This window comes from Ceratotherium simum, chromosome 10 (assembly GCF_057802395.1).
Source record: "Ceratotherium simum simum isolate JZ-2026a chromosome 10, ASM5780239v1, whole genome shotgun sequence".
Taxonomy (NCBI): Eukaryota; Metazoa; Chordata; class Mammalia; order Perissodactyla; family Rhinocerotidae; genus Ceratotherium; species Ceratotherium simum.
In genome coordinates, this window is record NC_141909.1 from 54,125,360 (window position 1) to 54,149,245 (window position 23,886).

At 36.6% G+C, this 23,886-nt stretch overlaps 1 protein-coding gene across 4 annotated transcripts in view; it reads left to right on the forward strand.

Moving 5' to 3' along the window:
- Positions 1-23,886, forward strand: part of DGKH (diacylglycerol kinase eta) — a 191,485-nt gene that overhangs the window by 95,248 nt on the left and 72,351 nt on the right. For all 4 annotated transcript variants that reach the window (XM_087436022.1, XM_004433621.3, XM_087436021.1 and 1 more), the window contains exons 5-12: positions 9,823-9,927; positions 10,201-10,333; positions 15,228-15,334; positions 16,263-16,388; positions 19,742-19,844; positions 20,992-21,151; positions 22,928-23,036; positions 23,165-23,304. In XM_087436022.1, coding sequence (XP_087292148.1) covers positions 9,823-9,927; positions 10,201-10,333; positions 15,228-15,334; positions 16,263-16,388; positions 19,742-19,844; positions 20,992-21,151; positions 22,928-23,036; positions 23,165-23,304 — 983 coding nt within the window. The remainder of the gene's footprint in view (positions 1-9,822; positions 9,928-10,200; positions 10,334-15,227; positions 15,335-16,262; positions 16,389-19,741; positions 19,845-20,991; positions 21,152-22,927; positions 23,037-23,164; positions 23,305-23,886) is intronic.

A 23,886-nucleotide genomic window follows, 5' to 3' on the forward strand; every position in this document is an offset into this window, starting at 1 on the left:
ACAGGGAAGCAGAAGATGAGAGGAATCAGAGTCAGAGAAGATGTGACTGTGGAAGCAGAAGGTTGGAATGATACAGGGAAGGGCCTATAAGCCAAGGAATGCAGGCAGCTTCTATAAGCTGAAAAAGCAAGGAAGTGATTCCCCCTTATAGTCTCCAGAAGGAATGTGGCCCTCTGAACACCTTGATTTTAAACCTCTGACCGCCACAACTGTAAGAGAATATTTGTTACAGCAGCAATAGGAAACTAATACAATAGGGATTGACTAAATATTAATATAGTCTGTGTGAATTCTAAGAGACTTTTAATACTAACTTGGACCCAACCTTACTTTATTAGTCTTCAGAGAAACAGTGGTTTATTATTATATATGTTATTTATCTATGTAAATGATATAATAGGATACCCCAACAAATAACACTTAAAGACTTTCTTGGTAGACTCCCTAAGGCCTTTGCCGTGTCCTTTTTCCAGGGAGAGCAGGGCAGAGGAGCACAGCCTGCAGAGGGGCTGTTTTTGTTTTTTTTTTTTTTTATTTCCCCCAAAGCCCCAGTAGATAGTTGTATGTCATAGCTGCACATCCTTCTAGTTGCTGTATGTGGGACGTGGCCTCAGCATGGCCGGAGAAGCAGCACGTTGGTGCGCACCCGGGATCCGAACCCGGGCCGCCAGCAGTGGAGCGTGCGCACTTAACCGCTAAGCCACCGGGCCGGCCAGAGGGGCTGTTTTTACCCTCTCTGGTTTCACTATATCCTTCTCCCTTCGGCTCCCTGGTGAACCAGAGGCTTCTGGGGAGTGACAATTAGGACCATTACTCAGAAACAAAGCCTTAAAGACAAGGTAGTCCCAGAAAGATGTTAAATAGACTTTTCTTTTAGTTTTTTGTATAGATTCTAAGATTATGTAAATTATATAATGTTGAATTCAGTTGCTCATTTGAAACATGTTTGGATTCTGCCACCTTACATGTCTCTATTTTATTGTGTTACTGTTTTATTAAATACTTTTCAATAAAACTTTGATTTTAGAGTATTTTGAGATTTTTAAATTTAAATAAAGGAAAAATTTGCTTTTTAGAATGTGAGATGCTGTGGAAATACTCTGTATGTAGTAAGAATATTGGTACTGATAGCACTGAAATCTGTGGTTCCTTTTTTCATGGAAACAGGTATCAAAATTTATATTTTATTTATATTTGATAAGGCAATAAAAAAATGCCGCATTAGGTTATAGAGGGAAATCAGATTCACATGGAAAATGACATTGCTATGAAGCCATGATTCCTTAATCAAGAAGTAGGTTTTTGGGCCGGCCCTGTGGCTTGGTGGTTAAGTGCGCGCGCTGCGATGCTGGTGGCCCGGGTTCAGATCCCGGGTGCGCATCGAGGCACCACTTCTCCGTTCATCCTGAGGCCGAGTCCCGCATACAGCAACTAGAAGGATGTGCAGCTACGACATACAACTATCCACTGGGGTTTTGGGGGGAAAAAAATAAAATAAATAAAATCTTTAAGAAGTAGGTTTTGTGGCCTACTGACCTAATCTTAAGCAGAGTCATTGATGCTCAAGAATTATGGAAGATTTGCATAGCTCTCTTCTATTCAGTCCATCTCCCCCGGTCTCAACCAATGATCAGAAATCTTACTTAATTAGCTTCTGTGGACATTTTAGGTTACTTGAGCAAGGGAACCACGTTACTCATCTGATTTGAGTTTGATAGGGGAGAGGGAGGTAGGAGGTCAGAGACTTGGGTCCTGGTGGGTGTATTCTGCAAGCTGAGTTCAGCGCTAAGGGTTGAATAGGGTCTGTATGCATAAACGGAGACTAAGACACTCAGGTCCCTCACCTTAGTTCTTTGAAGAGCTTTGCTTGGGGTTCCCAAAGGCTTAGGTATATATTTTTTTGATTGTGAAGATTTTCAAATATACACAAACTCAGGATAACTGTAATCAACTCCCACATCCCCATTGCCCAGCTCTTCTGTTATCGTAGATGTCGCCACACTTACTTCATCTCTTCTCTCTTTTTCCTATTTTATCTGAAGTATTTTAAAGCAAATCTTTCACATCATTGTACCTGACCCCTCATTCTTTAGTAGACACACCTAAAAATACAGTTGCCACATTTTAGTTCTGCCTCTTTTCCATCTTTCTTCTCAAACACAGCCTGGGTATGCAGAAACAAGAGAAAGATTTAGGTATAGCAAAAGAAAGATTTGGTGAGTTCACTATACTTACTCAATTCAGTATTTTACAGTGAAGGAATAATTTTTTTTTTTTACTTGCTATAACAGTGCTGTTACTTTTTTGTTGACTCCTCATATAAGCAGTGTATTAACTAATTATGGACGACTCATTTAGCTTCTAAATTTGTTTTTGCTTTTCAATATGTTGTAATAAAATTAACTCCATACCTAATTTACAGAGATGATTGAAGAATCAATGAGATATTGCTTTTGCCAGAAGTCTATAGTCAAGTGTTTCTGTAGGTAAGAAGACAGACAGATGTACTCTTGGCAAAAATGTTCTGCTCTCATCCAGAGGTCTTTTCTCTTTCTATAATTAGTAGATTTCTCATAATAATTGTTTTATATATTTACAAAAAATTTTTATTTGAATTTATTTTTCAATGCTTGCACTTTTTTGTAGAATCTTGTAACAAGTGAGTCATGTTTCATATCTGTGCTACAGAATTCTCAATTATTTATGTCAGTGTATAGGTAATTACTTGATTTGCAGTTTGGTTTTTTAAATAAATATTATGTCCAAACGATATATAATTTCTCCTTAGGAAAATAAGCAGCATTGGGGCAGACTTCCTCGTGTTCATGACTAATGCCTCCCTCTTTATTTTGAGAGTGTATGGGATGTTGGATACTTCCTAGTCTATGTTACAGGAATGCCCACTAAGATCAGTAAGTTGTTATTCAGCTAAAATGACTCATCAGTTAGAAGCATGATCAGTCAGCCAAAACCAAAAGTGTGGCATGACTTTCAAAGATCCTCTTTAACTCTCAGTAAAAACTGTGTTTATGTGTTTGTATACAAATCTAAACATAATTCCAAACAGACATCTGAGGGATTTTTAGGTCATTCTGAAAGGGAATAGGGAAGACCGTAGTTCAACTACCAAACAATATGATTTAGGATCCTATTTACATGGTGTGCTGCCTGTCTAGCAGAATTTCTTTATAAATGCCAGCTGTAGACTAACAGTGAGGTTCTTGCATATGTATGAATTGCCTGTCAACCTCAGTCTTATCATTAGTCCATTACATCTTTGTAAGTTATTTTACATCATTTTAGATGTTGTGAAATTTGTGTTCCAGGATTTCATGGCACTACTCTCTTCCTTCATGAGCACTTAAGCAGATTCCACAGTGTTCAGAGCTATAAAATGAATGTTTATGGTGTGGCATCAGTATGACAAGGTCTCTTCCTAACCTAAAATTCTATTGTTTTATTGACTTAAATTGTACTATCTGTTGAAAATGCCTGTGGCGCTTTTTCTGGTCATGGTGCCAAAAAGACATTTGTTGTGACATTGTACTTTTCTTAGTCTTCTGTTAAAATCCAAGCACCCTTGGGAGAAAATATGCATCTTTTATTGTATTTATCGTCTTTTATCACCTATTATCTATTAACACCTCAGAAAAAATTACTTTTTAGGTCGGTAATTGTCATCTTAGAAAACAGATGAGGCTTGAGACAACTGGATAATAAAATAGGTAAGTATTGACCCCAGAAGGCAAAGGAGTTAGAGAGTCGCATAGGACTTGCAAACTCAGATGCCTCCAGGCGCCACTGGGTAATATAAGTGTATGAAGTGGCCAGCTGAAGAAAATAGGTTTAAGCTGCTTGTACTGTGAGTGAGCAAAGTAAAATATCTGTCTAATAGGATGGGTTTTAACTTGTTGTTTTCCAACATAGCACTTCAGGGTTCACATGGAATGGCCAAACAAAAACATCAGAGATCATCATTTTGTGGCCTCTGTTATATCACGTGGGATGCCGTAGGTGGTAGGCAATTTCAGGTTGGTCCCACAAAAACGAATACTATTTGAGACAGATGACAACACTGGAAATTTGGGAGTAGAGGGGTACTGAAAAGGGAGACAGGGAGCAATAAACCTTAACAGTACTTTCTTCACATTATTTAGACCAGATCCTGCCTTGACTAATGGCAAAGTTGGACGCCTTCAGTACTCTTCATGGTTGATAGACAGGGGTGTGTGTCAGAACCACCTGTGTAACTTTGTCAAACTACAGATTACATCTGAAATTACCCAGCTCTCCCCTCAAAACAAGATTTTGATTCACCAAGTCTAGTTTGGAGGTTGGTATGTTTTGAAAAAAACTCTTGGCTTGGTTCAGGTGCACACATGTTGTTGATGACCTGTGCTCTGGGATGTAGAGGTCCCAGTTTGGTCTTTGAAATATGGCAGTAAGTATCTCTGCTCTCAAAATAGTCACTTAAGATGCATGACTACACTGCAGTTTGGCACATTTAAGTTGTCGAAGTGAATTATTTCATTCTGTAAGAGAAGAATGAAGAAAAAACAGCATACATCATTTAAGAGTTGGATATAGATTTTATGAGGAAAGATGGAAGAGGTGTGTTAAGACTGAGCAGTTGGCGAATTCAGGTATAGCAAATCTAGTGTTAAAAAGACATATAATTATACCTGATTTGGCTTTAACAAAAGTCAAATTATATCCCCTAAAAAATATATATATATAAAATATATAAAATAAATATAGACAATAAAAATTGTTGTCACACAACTAAACTTTCTGTTCTGCTTTCCAAGAAAGGCTTCTTACTGCATATGAATATTTTATTAATCAGGACAGTTCAGGATTAATCAGTAAAGATACAACAATAAGTACTATAATAGGGCAGATATGATCAGTTTGTTGTAAAGAACTTGAGATTAGAAATAAGAATTTCCTAACAGAAAATGTTGTGGGACATTTAAAATTACTGAAGAAGGTTACAGAGTTTCCTTCATTGCAGAATCAAAAATCTGAGTTAAAATGAGTAACCCTCTATGTTGAATAGTTTAGTCACTATCCCTGTTAGAGATGGCATGCTGGGCTCTTTCTAGACTGTACGGGGATGTGATGCTCTTGACTTTGGTAAGCCTTTTGCCATCTTATATTCCTGCGGTGGGTAAGGTTAGACGCAGTGCAATTAAGGGAGGACATTTTTTTCCTAATTTGTTTGTTGATATTTTCCTAATATCTTCTAAAGAGTAGATCATTATCAGTATGCCTATTTGAGTGGTTTGCTAGTCAGTGACTATTTTCTTGGCAAAATGCCTCCATTTCTGACTTACACTAATGTTACTTTTGTCTGTGGACTACACTTACACAAGAAATATATACATTGTAGAAGAAATCTGTAAATACATGCATAATTTCTGTCAGCACTAAGAAGAATTGTGATGCTAATATTTACTGAGCTCCCGCTTCGTAACAGAGACTGTGCTGAGTGCTTTAGTGGAATTGTCTCAGTGATCCACTCCCGCTTCGTAACAGAGACTGTGCTGAGTGCTTTAGTGGAATTGTCTCAGTGATCCACACCACACACCACACTCTGCAGAGCTGTGTTACTGCTCTGTCTTCTCTTAGCAGATGTGACTGAGGCTCAGAGAGCTGAGGAAACATGTTCACAGCCACACACGTAAGAAAGGATTCTGCTGGTTTTCCATCTAAGTCAGTCCGGGGTTTAGGCACTGAATCACTCTGCTGTTATAATAGTGGTTTCCAATTGGGAATTTGCAGATTAGCAATTCTCTCTAATTCACTTCTAGGCAGAAACTTCTCTCATTTTTTAAGTTCTAACGATGTTGTGGGAAACAATAAAATATCTTTAGAACACTGGTTCTCAAACTTGGCTGCACTTTGGAATCACCTGGGAGTTAAAATGCTGGCTGGGTCCCGCCCTCATGTGTTCTGAGTTGTTTGGTATGGAGTGTGGCCTGGACATTGGGACTTCTAAAAATCTCCCAGGTGATTCTAATGTGCAGCAGAGTTTGAGAATGCCTGCTTTGGAACAATGCAAAGTTTTAAATTCCAAATTCTCATCCTTCTGTTAGTGAAAAAAATAATGTTTTTATTATAGAAGTACTACGTATTTACTTTAGAAACTACAGATAAACCCCCCAAAATTACAATTAAAATTATCTGTAATCTCTTCACTGAATGATAACCAGCATGGTATTTGGCTGTGTATCTTTTTCTCCTGTGCATGTTTATGTATTTAAAATCTTAACTATAATATTAGTCTTCTATAGAGTTTTATATATTTAATGCCTGATTGTCTTATATCTGTCTTGTTTATTTACGTGCTTTACCATTCTGAGAAAGTCTTGATTCTTATACACACCTAATAATGTTGTTGGATTAACCCTTATAGACCAGTAAGTCTCAAAGTTGAGCAATGTCTGTATTAGTGGAGAGTTTGTATGTTATTTGAGGTAGCATTTAGGAAACTAACTGATTTAGGTGTCTCTCCTTTGTACTCTGACTTGTACAGCACTTTTTCAGACAGACAAACCTTAGTTTCCTTCTTGTCTCCCTTCTAGATTATTTATTTATTTATTTGTGAGGAAGATCGGTGTTGAGCTAACATCTGCCAATCCTCCTCTTTTTTTGCTGAGGAAGACTGGCCCTGGGCTAACATCCATGCCCATCTTCCTCCACTTTATATGTGACACTGCCACAGCATGGCTTGACAAGCATTGCGTTGGTGTGTGCCCGGGATCCAAACCGGGGAACCCGGGCCGCTGCAGCGAGCGCGCGCACTTAACCACTTGCGCCACTGGGCTAGCCCCCCTTCTAGATTATTAAGGCAAAGCCCATATGGCTTGTATCCCTGTGCTCTGGCGTGCGGTACATGCTCAGTGAATGCTGGGGTGGATGAACAGACAGACAGATGTGTTCTGGCATCTGAGGTGGGAGTGGTGGTTATAGTTTGAAAAAAGTAATTACTGAAGTAAATTCAGATGAGGAAAATTATTTGGGGATGTTGGGGTAGTGGGAAGAGAGGATAAGAGTGGGGTTGAGATAAGGACAGGGACTAGGGCACACTTCAGGGTAGGTAAGCCACAGATCCTTGGAGAAAGGTAACAAGCCCTCTAGTTCCAGAAACGTCTTGCCCTTGGCCCCCAATAGGCTCAGTCTTCCCTGGGAATACCCACACCCCCTACCTGCGTCTTTCCATCTCCGCATCCTACCCACTTGTCATAATAAAAAGGCTGAGTCAGATATACTTTCAGAGTAAGAACCAAATAGTTTTTGAAATTTGCTGCTCCCCAAATATTTTACTGATAAAGACTTGGGTAAAAAACCACTGTAGTGTAATGGGGTTCAGTTAGGGTACAGCCAGAGCCTGTCAGTTAACACCTGTCATTTCCTTTCCTACAAAGTTTGGGGCTGAGGAAGAATTTAAATAAAAGGTGAGGAGGGGACTCAGAGCGTTGAAGGCCGGATGAGGGATTACCCTAGAGGGGAGTAATTGGGGAGATGTTACAGGTTTGCTGGGCCAGCCATCCCTGTCTTCAGTAAGGCCCAGACAACTCTGGGCTGCTCGCTGAGGTATTTTTGGTACTGCAGCCACAAAGCTAAACAGCTCTGCGTTGCATGATTTATGAAGGATTTTCTTTTTCATACTAACTTCTTATAATGTAACTTGATCACCAATAGATTTTTTAATCACCCTTAATCACAAGGCCTGTAAATCAGAATTATTTAGACTTTCTTTTTGGCTCTTAAAAACTTAACTTTTATTTTAAGAATGTGTTATGATCTTTACTTGTTTATGACTGTCCATTTTAAACAAATTTTTATTAAAAAGGAGAAATTGCAAATGTATACATTTTACTTCATCAGCATGTAAGGTACATACATTATTTATATTGCTGAAATCCTTTATAATTGAGACATTTATGTGGTTCCAAAAGCTACAAGAAAAATGAGAAACTATTTCTCTTTTTTTCTCCTCTTTTTATTGAATTCATGATGACTTTAAAAAAATATGAAGGCGTTAAAGATAGTTAAAACCATCAGATATCCTGCTTTACTTAGAATAAAACAGAAAACAAAATTAAAGAATAAAATAGCAAGCCTGATTTGTTTATCTGAATAACACTTGTCTCACTATAAGATCATAATGAAAGAGAGGGAATCCTTACAGTTACGTCATATAGTGTGGCAAAAAAATAAATAAAAGAAATGCTACAGACAATATTTATTCAGATAAATATGAAACTTATTCAGTCCAGTGAAACTTTGAGATTTCTGAAGTGCTGTGCCAGTTGTTGGAGCCAGGAGTATATTATGATTTAATGGTATCTCTCTGCTGCATTTGATGAGCTGTCCCAGAAAAACATTGTGAAGCAATAAAGTATCCATTTGGCTCCTAAGTAATGAGGGAGGCATTGCTCTTTGCATTAACTATTTATTCAGGAAGAAGAGTGACCAATTGCTAATAAGCTTTATCCAAAAAAGCTTGTGGAAAATAGAAGAAAATGCAAAAGTGATGTTCTCTTCAATTTCGTATGCAATTAACAAATACCCAATGCTGAGCGGTTGGTTCTCCTCTTGCATGTGACTTCTGGCCGGCTGTATTTAAGTGCAAGTGCCTGTCAGATCTATTAGAGGCCTCTTGGGTTAAGGAAGGATCATGTAGCCTAAACTAATGACGGATGAGAGGAGGCAGTGACTGGTGAGTAGCTAAGATTGGGCTGATCCCTATAATTTTGAATGATGGACTTATTTTCTAAGATGAACAGTAGTGATCAAGGCTTGCTAGTTTACTCCTTTTGGGGAGGGTTTCTTTTTTTTTTTTAGATGATTATTCCTTTTTCATGATTTGAAAAATCTACTCTATAATGCAATATGTCGATTATCACTTGATCAAATGGGTTTTAACCTGAGAAAATGTCTTATTTGCTTCATAAATAAATATGTAGTTTGTTACTTAGAAATAGTTTCTAGGTTGGAATGTAATGTTTTGCTCAGAATATTCACACTTAAATAGGGGCTTCTTTCAAGTCATTTCAGAATCTTACTTTGAAGCACTTTTGGTGCTATAACGGCTTGAAATTTTCGTTCCACTTGCTTTAAGATTCTTAATATAATTAATTTGCGTTCTTTAGTGACATGAAAAAAGGTGAAAGTCACAATTATTTTCTTCCCTCAAAGCCAACTAAAGAACTCTTATGCTAATTCTCCTTCCCTGCTCTCACTAAAAAGTAGTACAGTGGAGTTCTACACAGTGGGAAAAAAATCCTTCATACAAATCATATTAAAATAGACAGTGGAAATGATATGTAATTCCAACATTATTTAATAACATAATATTCTCGATACCATCATAAACAAATTATGAAATCATTTAACAATGCGTTCTTTTGATTTTCAATTAAAAAATGTCCATATTGAAAACTATATATTAATTCTAAGCTTACTATGAATTACTTTAAAGTAAATTTAAAATCAGTTTTCAAGATACATTCCATAAAATAAGAATACATTGTTTATTTGGGTTCATGGCCTTTGGTAAAGGGCTAAAAAGCCTGAAAAGTAAGTAGCAATGAGATCAAAGACAAGAAAAGGCTTCTTAGAATTTTTCTTTCCTAGACCACACTGTATCATACTCAGAACTAAACTCATTTATGTTACAGAGAATGTTACTTTCTTCATCAAAGAAATAAGGACTCAGAGAATGGAAATGGAATTACCTTGTAAAATGTTAGGTTTTGCAATAATCTCTCTTGTTGGTTATTAACAATCATTAGATTGAATTATCCCGTTCAGATCATCACTCCATTCAGAAGACTGATGCTGTGCGCTGAGAACAGAAAGGAGATGGAGGATTGGATCAGCTCACTGAAGTCTGTACAGACCAGAGAACCTTACGAGGTAGAGTAGCATCTCTTCTGTCGTCTTGTGTTCTTAGAAAATAAATGTTAACCAAAGAGCTAAAGCTGTATTCTGCAAAAAAAAAGAGTGTGTGGATTAATTCAGCAGCTTGTTGAAACCTGATATTGAAATTTTGTTTACTTTAAGCAAAGAGTTTTAGTTTTAAAAATTATGGATTTGAAATTTTAATCATAACTATATACATCTCGAATAGTTAGCATCTGTAATCTTGATCTCTTGTTTGGAAAACCTGTGCTAACGTCTCATTTCTAGGTGGCCCAGTTTAATGTGGAACATTTCTCAGGGATGCATAACTGGTATGCCTGCTCCCATGCCCGACCCACTTTCTGTAACGTGTGCCGAGAGAGTCTTTCTGGAGTCACCTCCCATGGCCTGTCCTGCGAAGGTACTGGAGCATCCAGCATATGTTCTCCCTCAACACAGACTGTATTGTAAACACTGCCGTTGGCACTTCTGTGACACAAACAGAGAAATATCATCACAGAAAAACATTTTCCTTGGGTGGAAGCAGCTTCTAGGAGCATCTCAGCAGGAACATAGTGTTTAAGTTTCATTGTAGCTTAAAGTGGAGCTCTGCACACATAGGACTAACCTAGGAAATATTTTTGCTGAGGAAACGATAACATAAAATCATTTGAAAGGATGTAGAAATCAAAATGTAACGTTTCACTCCTGAGGAACTAGCAACTGCTGTTTAAAAAAAATCTTTAGGGGCCAGCCCAGTGGCGTAATGGTTAAGTTTGCACACTCTGCTTTGGCGGCCTGGGGTTCACAGGTTTGGATCCTGGGCGCCGCCCTACACACCACTTATCAAGCCATCTGTGGCAGGCGTCCTGCATATAAAGTAGAGGAAGGTGGGCACAGATGTGAGCCCAGGGCCAATTTTCCTCAGCAAAAAGAGGAGGATTGGCAACAGATGTTAGCTCAGGGCTAATCTTCCTACCCAAAAAAAAAAAATCTTTAGACTTTGTATGTCTTTCTAGTTCTCTAGCATCCTTTTTCTGTTGAGATTGATTATGGAGAATAAAACTTTCTGTGAGGAGGGTATATCCTCTGGCAGAATTTCTGATTGTTACTTGTTCATTGTTTTAAAATTTCATTTATGTTTAATTTAAACGGATGCCACTTTTTAATTTCTTTAAAGTTTTCTAAAAATAAGGCCTATGCTGTTGTTTTCGTTATAGGATTTGTGGGTTGTTTTTTAATTTAAGAGCAGTGACCACTAAAAGCAAATACACTAATAATTACCAAGAGAAAACTCATAACTTCTTTAGATTTATTTAATTTCATGTGTCATTGATCACACCATTGTGTACTACTTTTTGAATTATGTATAATGTGTACTACTTTTTGAACTAATACTAGCTTTTTTCTCTAATACAAAAAATTCTTAAGTAATTTTGCGTACAACTTTGTTATAATTAAATAATAAAATAGTAATAGAGTCACAGTTTTAATTCATTTTAAAATATAAAGTCTGAGATGTTTCAGCTGTTTAGTATGATGCAGCGTAGCGATTAAGAGCAGAGCTGTGCAGCTTAACCCTCTGTGTCCAGTCCCACATCCAGCATTGTGGGCTGTGACCAGGAGAAGTGGTTTAACTCCTTTAGACTTTTGGCTCCTCATCTGTAAACTGGGGAGAATAGTCATTTATGTCTCATAGAACACTATGAAAATTAAATCAGAGAATGCGTATACTAAAACTACTTTTCTAGTCAAATAAATTGTAGAAGTTTGTAACTGTGCTCTGTAAGAAATTTATCAAGTAAATAGTTAGATTGCACCATGGCCTGATGCATTAAAATTAATGAAAATGAACATGGAGGAGACATTAAACATTTTTTTAGATTTAAGGAATGATTACAAAGAAAGATATAATTGGCCTCTTTGACTTTAGTGATCTAAAAGGGTTCCTGTGGCTCTGAGTTACTCCCACTAGATCTGTAATATTATGGGGTTTTGAAGGGCTTTTTACTATTGCCTTCTAGTCTCTCATCCCAAAAATACTAAAAAAGATATCATATCTGAGCTACTCTGTGGTACCCTTCTGATTTGAGAGTTATGCATTATTAAGTATGTTTAATTGTTTAGGAATTGAAGTTAACAGTGGGATGACTATATATTTTTCTAAGCATTTTAAAAGAAAAATGAAAATTACATTAGCTGGTGAGAATAAGAAACTTAAAAGTCTTTAAATAAATTTGTTGTATTAGTCTATTAATAATGAAGTCTTTCTGACTTTTAAGTCTCAATTATTGTATTTTTAAATTGTACTTTTAGAGGAATATACCTTAGTGTTCATTTTCTCTGCTGATAAAAATTTTAAGTCCGCAGCATCATGCCCGTTAGTATTTTTAGAACTGTAGCGAGAGGTTTTAAAAATCCTATGGGTTTTATGGATATATAAAAAAGTTACCTTTTTATTTTATGAAAATGTGGTTATTTAGGATATTTTTATTGTAATCAAAGTTATATTTAAACTTTAGAAACACCCCCAAAATCTGAATAAACTAGTTGCTTCATAAAACTAAAGGCATAAGATACAAGAGGCTTTGGGCCGGCCCCATGGCTTAGTGGTTAAGTGCGCGCGCTCGGCTGCTGGCGGCCCGGGTTCGGATCCCGGGCGCGCACCGACCCACCGCTTCTCTGGCCATGCTGAGGCCGCGTCCCACATACAGCGGCTAGAAGGATGTGCAGCTGTGACATACAGCTATCTGCTGGGACTTTGGGGGAAAAAATAAATAAATAAAATTATTTAAAAAAACAAAAAAAAAACACAAGAGGCTTTAAAAGTTATAACAGAGATGCAAATACAAGAAAAATTCATTCAACAGTGATAATGAATAACTTTGTATTAAATAGAATCCAGCTTCCGGGGTATGAAGCCATCACTAAATTTACTTAATCTTTCTATCCTTGCTTTTCATAATAAAATGAGGCTGTACTGATTTGTCTTCTGAGTTTGTGTTAAATAATAACTAAAATTATTATTTTAAAGCCCTTGCATATATAAAATATATCACTAAAAAATAGAAAAAATACTTTTCATAAATAATCCTTTAAATCAATTGAGAATATTAATTATAACTTCAGAGCATAATTATTTTTCACAGTTATTTAAACAGTAATTTAACAAAGTTAAATGGTGATTTTTTCTACATCAACAGCATCAACTATGTCAATGTGTGCTTATGAATTTTTATCTCAGCTATTGAACACTTACAAAGATTCAGTGTGGTAAAGACTGAATATTACAATAAAAAATCATAATTTTATTACATGTCAGTGTATTTTTTAAGTTCTGTGGTTTTAAAATAATGGCTTCATAGGTCAGGGAAAAGTGCTTTATTTCAGAATAACTTGTTTAGAGAAATTTAATTGTCACCTAACAAAACTAAGGTGCCTGTTAATCATTTCCATTCCTTACTGATCATAATTACAATCCAGTTTGTTTTATTATACCATTATATGTTATATCGAGCAACTTTGTAATTCTCAAGGCTCATTGCATGAAGCACTTTATTATTAAAAAAGTGTGATTTTTATTTTTAATGAGCTGTTTGATTTAATGGCAAAATTTTCAAAAGGCAATGAAATTATACCCTGTTGTCCTCTTTGTACTTCCTTCTTTGCCTCTTAGAAAACAGTTATTGACTTATATCAAGTAATTATTTGTACTTAAAAAGCAGCCTGGGCATTCTGTCGCAGATAAAACTAAAGGTAGGACCCTACTTTTGAGAAATACCGTGATAGATCAAAAGGCCTAGAGAAGCTAACCAGCCACAGTTTTAAAATAGTCACTTGTATTGGAGCAAAGGGGAGCTGGCCGTACTAAAGTTGTTTTTCAAACTAAGCTTACTTCCTGTAATGCTGTTTCCTTAACACTATTGTTTATCAGCAATAAAATTCAATTGAAAAATTGTTTTCCATATGAAGTCTGTGCTCAAGTCAAAAAGTTATTTATAACAAAAATAGTATGGTTTCCAGGAAAGAATTTGTCAGTGTACACAAAATAGCAAGTAAATGAAACATTCCAATGTCTGTAGACTAATATTTTTCAGGGAAAAACCAGCTCAGTTTAAGTGGCCATTTATATATCAGCTGTTCATAATACCTGAAGCGTTCTGAACATTCGGCTATAAACGTCTTACTTATTTTACCTCACCCTTTCGTTTTCATGTTACATTAAATTAGGACAATTTAAGAGAATGGTGTGTAACCATCATTTCAAATTTGTTAATGGTTTATTGGTAGAAATTCAAAAATCACGTGAAAAGGAGCCACCTTCCATTTAGAATTTAGCAACAGCTACCTTATTATGTTTTCACTGAAACGATCTCTACTTTTAAATATTTGTCTGAAAAGTCAGAAGCTGTTATAACATCAGTATCCATGAATGATTGGATAATTTGTGTCCTTAGAAGAATGAGTTTAGTAGTAGTCAAGTTCTGATTTTCATGAACAAGGGTTAATTTTTCAAATAATCTGTGGTATACTTGTTTTTTCATAAGTGTGCTGCTTCTCTCTTGGTTGTTTCCTCTTGTTTCTCTTTTGTAGGCTCCTTTGTGATAATGTGGCAGTGGAGAATTAGTGATGCGTGTAGTGGGAACATCACTTCATCATTCCTTTCTTCTCCATCATCATGTAGTCATCCCAGCATAATACTTTCAAAAGGCAGTGTCATCTTTGTGACCCTCATCAACCTATTTCCCGTGATGCCTGGATATTTTCTTGACATACTTGCACTTTACAACTCCTCTGAGTTGTCCTGTTCTTTATCTTACTGATATTGCAAACTTTTAATTTTAAGTATATTATATGTACAGAAAAATGCAAACATCAGAAGTGTACAGCTCATTGGATTTTCACAAATTAAACACACTTACGTAATCAGACCCAGATTAAGAAAATGGATGTTACCACAGCACCTCTATGTCACTGCATTTTATTTTCTTCTGTGTTTATGTGTGTGTACATGTTTGTATGTCTCCCTTCTCCTCAAGAACTAATTCTTTTGTATTCATTTCCTTTCTCCTCTTCTTTTATGAGTAAGTGGAATCTCTTTAAGTAGCAATCTATAGCTTTATAAAAGTGCTTCATAACTACATAGCCATATTTTCTTTTTAGAATACCATTACTATTATTGAAGAGTAATTTAAGCTTTTAAAATTATTGCTTTTTTTCTACCACCTCCACCTTTAAAATTTCATGCTGTGATTTCCTTTTCATCATTGGTCCAAAAGTACATACTCATTTAGAAATGATTGACTTTTTTTCAGTGTGTAAATTCAAGGCTCACAAAAGGTGTGCGGTGAGGGCGACGAACAACTGCAAATGGACGACGCTGGCCTCCATCGGGAAGGACATCATAGAGGACGAAGACGGAGTAAGCTCTGTCCTGTCTCTGACCTCTTCCCAGTACCTCCTCTCCGTTGTTTTCTGCTCCTGTGGAAAATTATGACAGAGAGTTAAGTGGGAGTGTTTATTGTTAGGACTAAATGGAAGATTTTGATTGGTTATGAGTTTTACTTTCAATTCAATCCTTCATCGCTTCCTTCAGCCCTTCAATTTTGAGGGAAATGTGTGACTAGGGCTTAGGAATTGTGGTCGTGCTGGGCTGGTGTTGTAGACCCTTATCTGACAAACTGAGTTAGTCTTTAAGGCTCTGCTCAGCTGTTTACTCAGGTGTTTACTCCTCAGACGTTGGGGCTTCCTCTCAACAATGCCCCTACCTTCAAAACCTTGTCTCCGGGGGCCGGCCAGGTGGCACAAGTGGTTAAGTGTGCGCGCTCCGCTGCAGCGGCCCAGGGTTTGCTGGTTCGGATCCTGGGCGTGCAATGACACACTGCTTGTCAAGCCATGCTGTGGCGGCATCCCATGTAAAGTGGAGGAAGATGGGCACGGGTGTTAGCCCAGGGCCAGTCTTCCTCAGCAAAAAGGAGGATTGGCAGATGTTAGCTCAGGACCGATCTTCCTCACAAAAAAAACCACAAAAAACAAAAAAAAACAAAACCTTGTCTCCATTGCACCTTGCGTAAATATCTCTGGTAGCACTTTGTGATCACTGTATGATAATCCCTTTACCTACCTTTCTCCTCAGCTAGACTGATGGGCAGGGATTTAGTCTTACTTATCATTGCATCTTTACAGTGCTCGGGGCATAATGGATGCTCAATAAATATGGTATGAATGAATGGATGCCATGATTGATAGATATTACTGATTCCATAGAGTAAGAAATAGTGATATGTCCCTAGGGTAAGAATGATGTCCTCCACAGTCTGATTTGACTGCCCTTTCTTCCTGCTCCACAGGTGGCTATGCCTCACCAGTGGCTGGAGGGTAACTTGCCTGTGAGCGCCAAATGTGCCGTCTGTGACAAAACGTGCGGCAGTGTTCTCCGTCTTCAAGATTGGAAATGCCTTTGGTGTAAAACGATGGTGAGTTTTATAATTATTTTCCTTTTTAATTAGCTTCGTTTTGTAACTTCTTCATCTGTGTATTTTAGAGGCAAAGCAGGGAATTTATGGCGTCGCAGAGCCTGGTAGCACACCCACCCATTGTAACTTTCAACCTTTTTCAAGGTATATTCCTTCCAGTCTGGTTACATTTTCAAATGCTTTTTTGTAATACTTACTTTTGTTATGTATTTCCTTTGTCTAAGGACCTCTTTTTATTGTTTTTCATTATGCTTAAGCCACACTTAGTGGTTTGCTATTTTTAGGCCTGTTTTACCACCTGTTGCACACAGAAAGCCACCAAATTTTGATTGACATGCGAAGTGTAATTTTGCTATAACCCTGTGTATGTGCTCTGACAGACAGAACGCCGAGTTCAGTAGGCCATGCACTGATATAATTTAAATTATATACATTTATGTTATAAAAATAAATAAATATTTTAAAACTTCCTTGCATGTGCAAGAAAGCAGTGAGAAGCACACACAGCATAATGTGGAGCCAGTGGCAGGGAACGGTCCTGTCTATGCCAGACTGCGTGAGGCCTGGGCCTCCAGACTGCACGAGGGCAGTCAGAGCAGGAACTCAGAGGATGAACTCAGGCCACTCAGTGGCTGACGAAGAGCTAAAGGATGACGGAATGAGGAGGCAACAGCTGTGAGTGCTTGTCTTAGCCCTGGGCCATGCTGTCCGAGTATGATGGTGACTGCCTTGCATTGGAGCTGATTTGCTTGGTTTTGTTTTGAGTCTTGGAAGTCAGCCTCCCATCCCCAAAAAGGTGGACAAACCATTGCTTTTAATGCAAATGGTGTAAGTCAGCCAATGTAAGAGGTGTGAGTATGACGTGTCGACTTCCTAATCAGTGAGACCTATTCCATCGGCCACAGAGGAAAATAAGTCCTACAGTTTTGTAGTCAGACCTGATAGGTAATCTGTGTTTCCTCTTCATTTTTAAGTCAGACATGGTTCTTTGTCCTCATGCTTCTGTTGTTCTTCATCAGTTGCCTCTTTTATTAGCCATAGGTGTTACTTTTTATTTCTCTTATCCCATTTAATATAATATATAGGCTATATTAGAAATCTCTCTTTGGCATTTTGGTGCAACCCTAACGCCTAAAACCCTCCCATGCCGTTCTTTATTTTATTTTATTTTTCATGACAATAACTGCTGCCTTTTGTTTTTTTCTATTCCATTCCTTATTTTAAATGAGTGCTCCTGAAAGGCCGGTAAGATAAAATTTAAATAAATAAATAAATAAGTGCTCCCGTAAACAAAATTTTAAATCTTCATCCCATCTAAGATTTATTTTTCGGGGGGACAACCACTGATGTAGGCACTGACTGCTATTTTTATTAGTCTCCACATTTACCGAAGCCTATTTCTCTACTTCTACAACTTCAGCTGTTGTAACTTTTTAACAAGAAAGCAGATCCTGTGAGTGATGAATTATTTTAGAAAGCTTTTGTGTAAGCTGCCTTTACCTGCAATATGTAGGTCTCTACTTGTATTTAGTCAGTGGTTTTTAAACTTTACTAACTTTAACAGTAGGTATTATTAGGTTTTGTACTTGTTCACTCTACTCACCCCCCACCTTTAAAAAATTTCACAAATAGAAGTATTATTACAGATTTTAGAAGGAGGCATTCTAGGATGTCCTTTCCTTCTTTTCTTCCTGACAAACTTAAATATCACCTTAATTGTGAAATCATTCCTGCCCTGTCCCGTGTTGTTTTGCCGTGTGGGTTTCTGGGCCACTGTCACCTTGTTACAAACTCTTTGTCTTGTATTTCCTGTACACTATCATTTGTCTGTTCACATATTATTTTGCCTTTAAAATATGAGTCTTAAACAACAGAATACCTAGTGTCTAAACATAGTCGTCAGGTTAAAAACAAAACAAGACAAAACCATAGTTCCACCATCCTAATGAGTCAACTCCTAATTTTTCCAGCTGTTTTGCAATCTCTGGACATACTTTTGCCTTTTCCATAAAAGTAGTGAAGATGCAATTTTCTGTTCTGCTTTTCTCATTTAACATTGTTATAAATATTTTTCCATTTTGCTCTATGATTCTCATACTTTTTTTTTTTTTTTTGAGGAAGATTTGCCCTGAGCTAACATCTCTGCCAGCCTTCCTCTATTTTGTGTGTGGGTCGCCGCCACAGCATGGTTGATGAGTGGTGTAGGTCCGTGCCCAGGATCTGAACCTGCAAAGCTGGGCTGCCGAAGCAGAGGGCGCTGAACTTAACCACCACACTGTGGGGCCGGCACCTCTGTGATTCTCATACATTTTTAAATTCCTTTTAAAACTGTGCCTGCTCACTTTTCTAAAATCTACTTGGATTGTTAATTATTATAAATCACAATAGGAAACTGTCCAAAACTAGGTCATCAGCAGAACAAGAATCACTATTACATTTCAATTATTTTCTCAAAAGTTTTTATAAATATGTGTTTAATTAATATCCAGTTTTCTAAAAGAACTAATGAAATAATGCCATGTTAAATAAGTGCTTTATGAAGCGTCTGCTTTTATTGCTTAACACATTTAAAGACTCTCTAGGTAAGTACATCAAGTGTTCTAGATTGCGTGGGTCCTACTTAACAAGTTAGCCCTGCTTTTGTTCTCAATAGTATCTTGGATGACCTTGAAACTTTTTGTTTCTACAGAGTTAACACATTTACTGAGTGTCTGTGATGTATATCACTTTCCAAGTTGAGTGTACAATGCTAGGACCTTTTTCTTTTCCTTACAGAGCCAGAAGTCTAGCTGAGAAAATAGTCACGGATGTACTTTAACTATAATAACATGAAAATGTTATAAACGAGGTGTGAATAGAAAGTTATAGGATCACTGCAGAAAGAGCAGACACATTACAGATTTTATTTATTTTCATTAAATTCTATAAGAATTTTATAAGGTAGACATCCGTTTTTTTTAATGAAAAATGATATTGACACATACTAGTTAGCTTCACTCCCTTCCTCTCTCTCCCTTACTGCCCCCCTTCCTCCCTTTTTCCCTCCCTTCCTCTGCACTCCTTTCTCTTCTCTTCCTCTCTCCTTGGCTTCACCAGGCATTTATTGACTCTGTACTACTTGCCTGAGACAATCATGAAAATAGGCTGCACAGACCAAATCAAATTCCCACCTCTAAAATGATTAGCCCATTCCTTAGAAGTATAAATGGTGTGCCATTAAAGTAATTTATGAATTACCAAACATTTTGTGATGCAGTTGATCTTCACTTATGAGTTCCTTAGATTTAATTTATAACATAAGAAAACATTGATTTATTTTTATGATTCTTGAAAGTTTATTTGTTTGTTATTAGGTACATACTGCCTGCAAAGATTTATACCACCCTATATGTCCACTTGGCCAATGTAAAGTGTCTGTCATACCTCCAATTGCACTAAACAGCACTGATTCTGATGGTATGTAGCAGTAGTGTAAGTATGTATATTCCTGGTATATTGAATGTTGATATGTACATTCATTTTCCTAGGGTAAATAGAATTGTAGCTGGTTATTCTTGTCAGTTTTTATATAATAATTCCTTTTAAATTGCTGAAGAGTATATTTAATTTTAAAAAAACATGTTAAAATTAAAGTTTAACATAGCTATTAACACATTGGTAAAATTTCTGTGTATAGAACTTTTAGATTTTACATTTCAGCAAGTAAGATCATTATTCTGTACCGAAATGCAATTTGAAAGGTTAATTTTTTGCAAGTGTTTTCTTTTCCTCCATAATTGAAACCACCCATTAGCATAGCTCTTATTTAGCAATCTGTTCTCCTATATTTTCACAAATTGCAGGAATTTATCTTACTATAAATTTATTCACTTTTTCCAGAATCTTACAATTTAGACGTACGTGCTGATAAACCTATTTGCAACGGTGGTTTTGGAATAGCACGCTAATAACTTCCTTCCAAGCAAACCATATTACAAAAGGCTTACAAAAGGCTTTTCCCATATGCTGTTAAAGTTTTGCGTTGGTAAAGTGCCTTATGCTTGTCAAACTTTTTATATAAATTATGCCAATAGATATCATAGATGTAAGGATATAAGCCTCAAAAGATGTGATTTTTTTTAACCTATGCTATTAAAAGCACCTCCCCCCCAAGCCCTGATATACCAAGGTTCTGTTGTTTTTTATAAATTGTAAAATATTTTCTCAGGCCTCATCAAGAAGCAGTTAATATATTTTATAATACTGAATACGAACATATGAATCCTTTGACAAATGAGAATTTATAGGCTGTGATTGGTTTTTCTTATAATTAAGTGTTGTTAAGGCAGGTAGTATATCTCAAATTATCTATGATTAATACTTTTACCATCTTTGGTATGATTTTTCATTATAAAGCATAATTAAAAAGACAAGTTCTATATTCTTAGTATGTAAATAATAGGCCTATCTCCATTTTGGGGCTAAATTATAACTTACTGTTAAAAGTAATGAACAGGGTTCTTTATTTTTATGAATTTATCTTCTTTTCTCTGAAATTTTGTTAATAGTTTAAGAGAGAGAGAGCTGTATGTATTAACCTTGCACTGTGTTTTTTTTTTTACAGGTTTCTGTAGAGCAACATTTTCATTCTGTGTTAGTCCTCTGTTGGTTTTTGTCAATTCTAAGAGTGGAGATAATCAGGGAGTAAAGTTCCTTCGACGATTTAAACAGTTGCTAAATCCGGCTCAGGTGTTTGATTTAATGAATGGAGGGCCTCATTTAGGGTAATTGATTATTGATAAATCTCGTTTGAATGAAATGTAGTACTGAGCATGAAATATGTTTGGCTTTTCAGTTCATGAAAATTATAGATTCGTCTAGACATCTCTGCGTTGGTCTTCCCACTCCTCCCTTTTTTAAAGCTCTAATTATAAATTTTAACACAACCTCTTTGATATTTATGTAACTTACTTATGTCCAAAAAATTCCAAAATTGTTTAGAAGGTATTTTAGAATATATCCTACATGAAATAATACTAATAGTTTGCTTAGCTCTAAGGAAGATCAACTTGTGTAAATATAAAAATACAAAATGACTTTAGACAATGATTTGCGTGGAAGGCTAATATTAATTTTTATATAATACAAATAATCAATTATTTAACCAAAACACAGATGCTATCATGGGTCTCAAGGACAGTTCCTCAAGGATTTCACTCAGTTCACACAAATGACAAAAAATACTTTTGTTGATTGTTTGTTACAGCTTTCTGGAATGTCATATAACTTAAAATCTGAAAAAAATATTTTTAATGAGGGAAATATACCTTGAAGCACTTTTAATGCATTTGTAGTGTATGCATATGATTTCTGTTGAAGAGGGGTTATTGTGTCATCTGAACCAGGGGCTTGCAATCTCTATACGTTTGCTTATGCCAACTCAGCTTTTCTCTTGGGTTCCACTGTCACCTTAAGGTATGAACACAGAGGTAGAAATGGGGATTTTAGATACCCGTGCCTGAAGAGGCCTGTTGTGTTTTATAATTTAACACTTTCCTCTCTTCTCTGTTTCTCTCCTCAGTCTCTCTTTGTGCCTCTTTTCACTTTTGTCCCTTCGGGATCTTCCTTCTTGTTTCCATTACCTTTTTCCTGCGAAGCCCCATGACTCTTTTGGTCATGTGGGTGTTGATCGTCTTCGTTTGTACCCGCCTCCTTCCTTATCTACTTGCACATCCCCTCCTTTCCCCTGTGTGGGTCCTGGCACTTCCTCATCTAGCCTGTCTTCTCACCTTTCTTCCATTGCTGGTTAGCTTTGTCTCTCTTTCTAGCACATCCTTTTTAATCCTTCATAGTTCCAATATCTTATATTCTTGACATTTATTTTTCCCACCCCTCCTCTAAGATTCCAAGGAACTCCCTTTGTGAAACTTCTTGAGATTGTCTCTATAACATATTTTTCAGATGTTCCGCAATACTTGAGGTGTACAAAGGTACATTCAGGAGGTGGATGTGTCAAAAGTTGAGAGGAGGGGTGATAGAAATAAAAACATTGACCTGAGAATAGGGGAAGAGGAGGAGAAAAGGCAGCCGGGAGTACTAGAAGTGGTACACTGGCCAGGTTTGGTGGGTCTCTTTAGGAACTGCCTCAGGTGCCACTCAATGGCATCACGTCCTACATTCCCCTGGTTTGTAATATGCTGTTCTCAAGGAGATAACATATCCTTGTAATGGAGAGAGAAAAATCACTGCTTTTGCCATTTTGTATCACTTACCTTTCATTCTCTTTCCTGGTTCTGCTGCTTTTTTTGTTTTCTCATTTCTCACTTCCCTTTCCTTCTAATTTTATCTCCATTTCTACTTAGAATCCTCTTTCCTCTTCATGCTTCAGAAATTTTCTTGGGTTAAAAATTGCACTCAAATTGATTTTTATAGTGTACTTAATATGTAAGAGTTCTTATATTTAATCTGAACATGAATACCAATAAATACAGAATAACAAAGAATCGGGGAAAGTGATTTTTTATTTATTTATATTAAAATAAAATACTTTTTACTTTCAGTCTAAGATTATTCCAGAAGTTTGACAATTTCCGGATTCTTGTGTGTGGAGGAGATGGAAGTGTAGGTTGGGTTTTGTCAGAAATTGATAAGCTCAACTTGAATAAACAGGCAAGTACTAATTCTTTTCATTGCTAATTAACATGAAAGTACACTAACCTGCTGACCAGAGAAGGGCAGAAATGTAATAGTCTCTATTTCTCAGCTTGTGTGAGGTCTCCCTCTTGTGTGTCTTTCAGTGTCAGCTGGGAGTATTGCCTTTGGGTACAGGAAATGACCTTGCCCGGGTTCTTGGCTGGGGAGGTTCATACGATGACGACACTCAACTTCCTCAGATACTAGAGAAGCTGGAACGAGCCAGTACCAAAATGTTGGACAGGTAAAGGGAACTCTCTTCTAAAACTAGATTGAAAATGGCATACTGAAATCATTTTTTGACAGTTTAAATTTTACTGACTATAACCTCCACGTGGGCAGAGACTTCTTGGCCTCATTGATTCTTTCACCCTTGAGGTCTGGAGCACAGCCTGACATAGAGTAGACACTCAATAAATATATATTTTTTGACTGAATGAATGAATCGTAACAAAACCTGAGAAAACTAGCCTAATGAACCCATTATTTTAAAGATAGAAGGCTATGTTGATACCAATAACTTTTAATTGCTGTTCAGGTCAGAAAGCTTAAAGAGTTAATTTGGGGGGGATGCTATTTATGAGTATAATAGGTATGGCCCCATCTGTGGTCTTGTTAAAGCTAAGAAAGACAGATAAACTTTAGATTTGTTAGAATATTTCTTCTTAATTATACATAGTAAGAATAAATTTAATCAACAAAGATTCAATGCTAAAATGCTTTTAAAAAACATAATCCTTTCCCAGGGACAGGGAAGTACAGTCATGTGTTGCTTAATGACAGGGATACATTCTGAGAAATGCAATGTTAGGTGATTTCTTTGTTG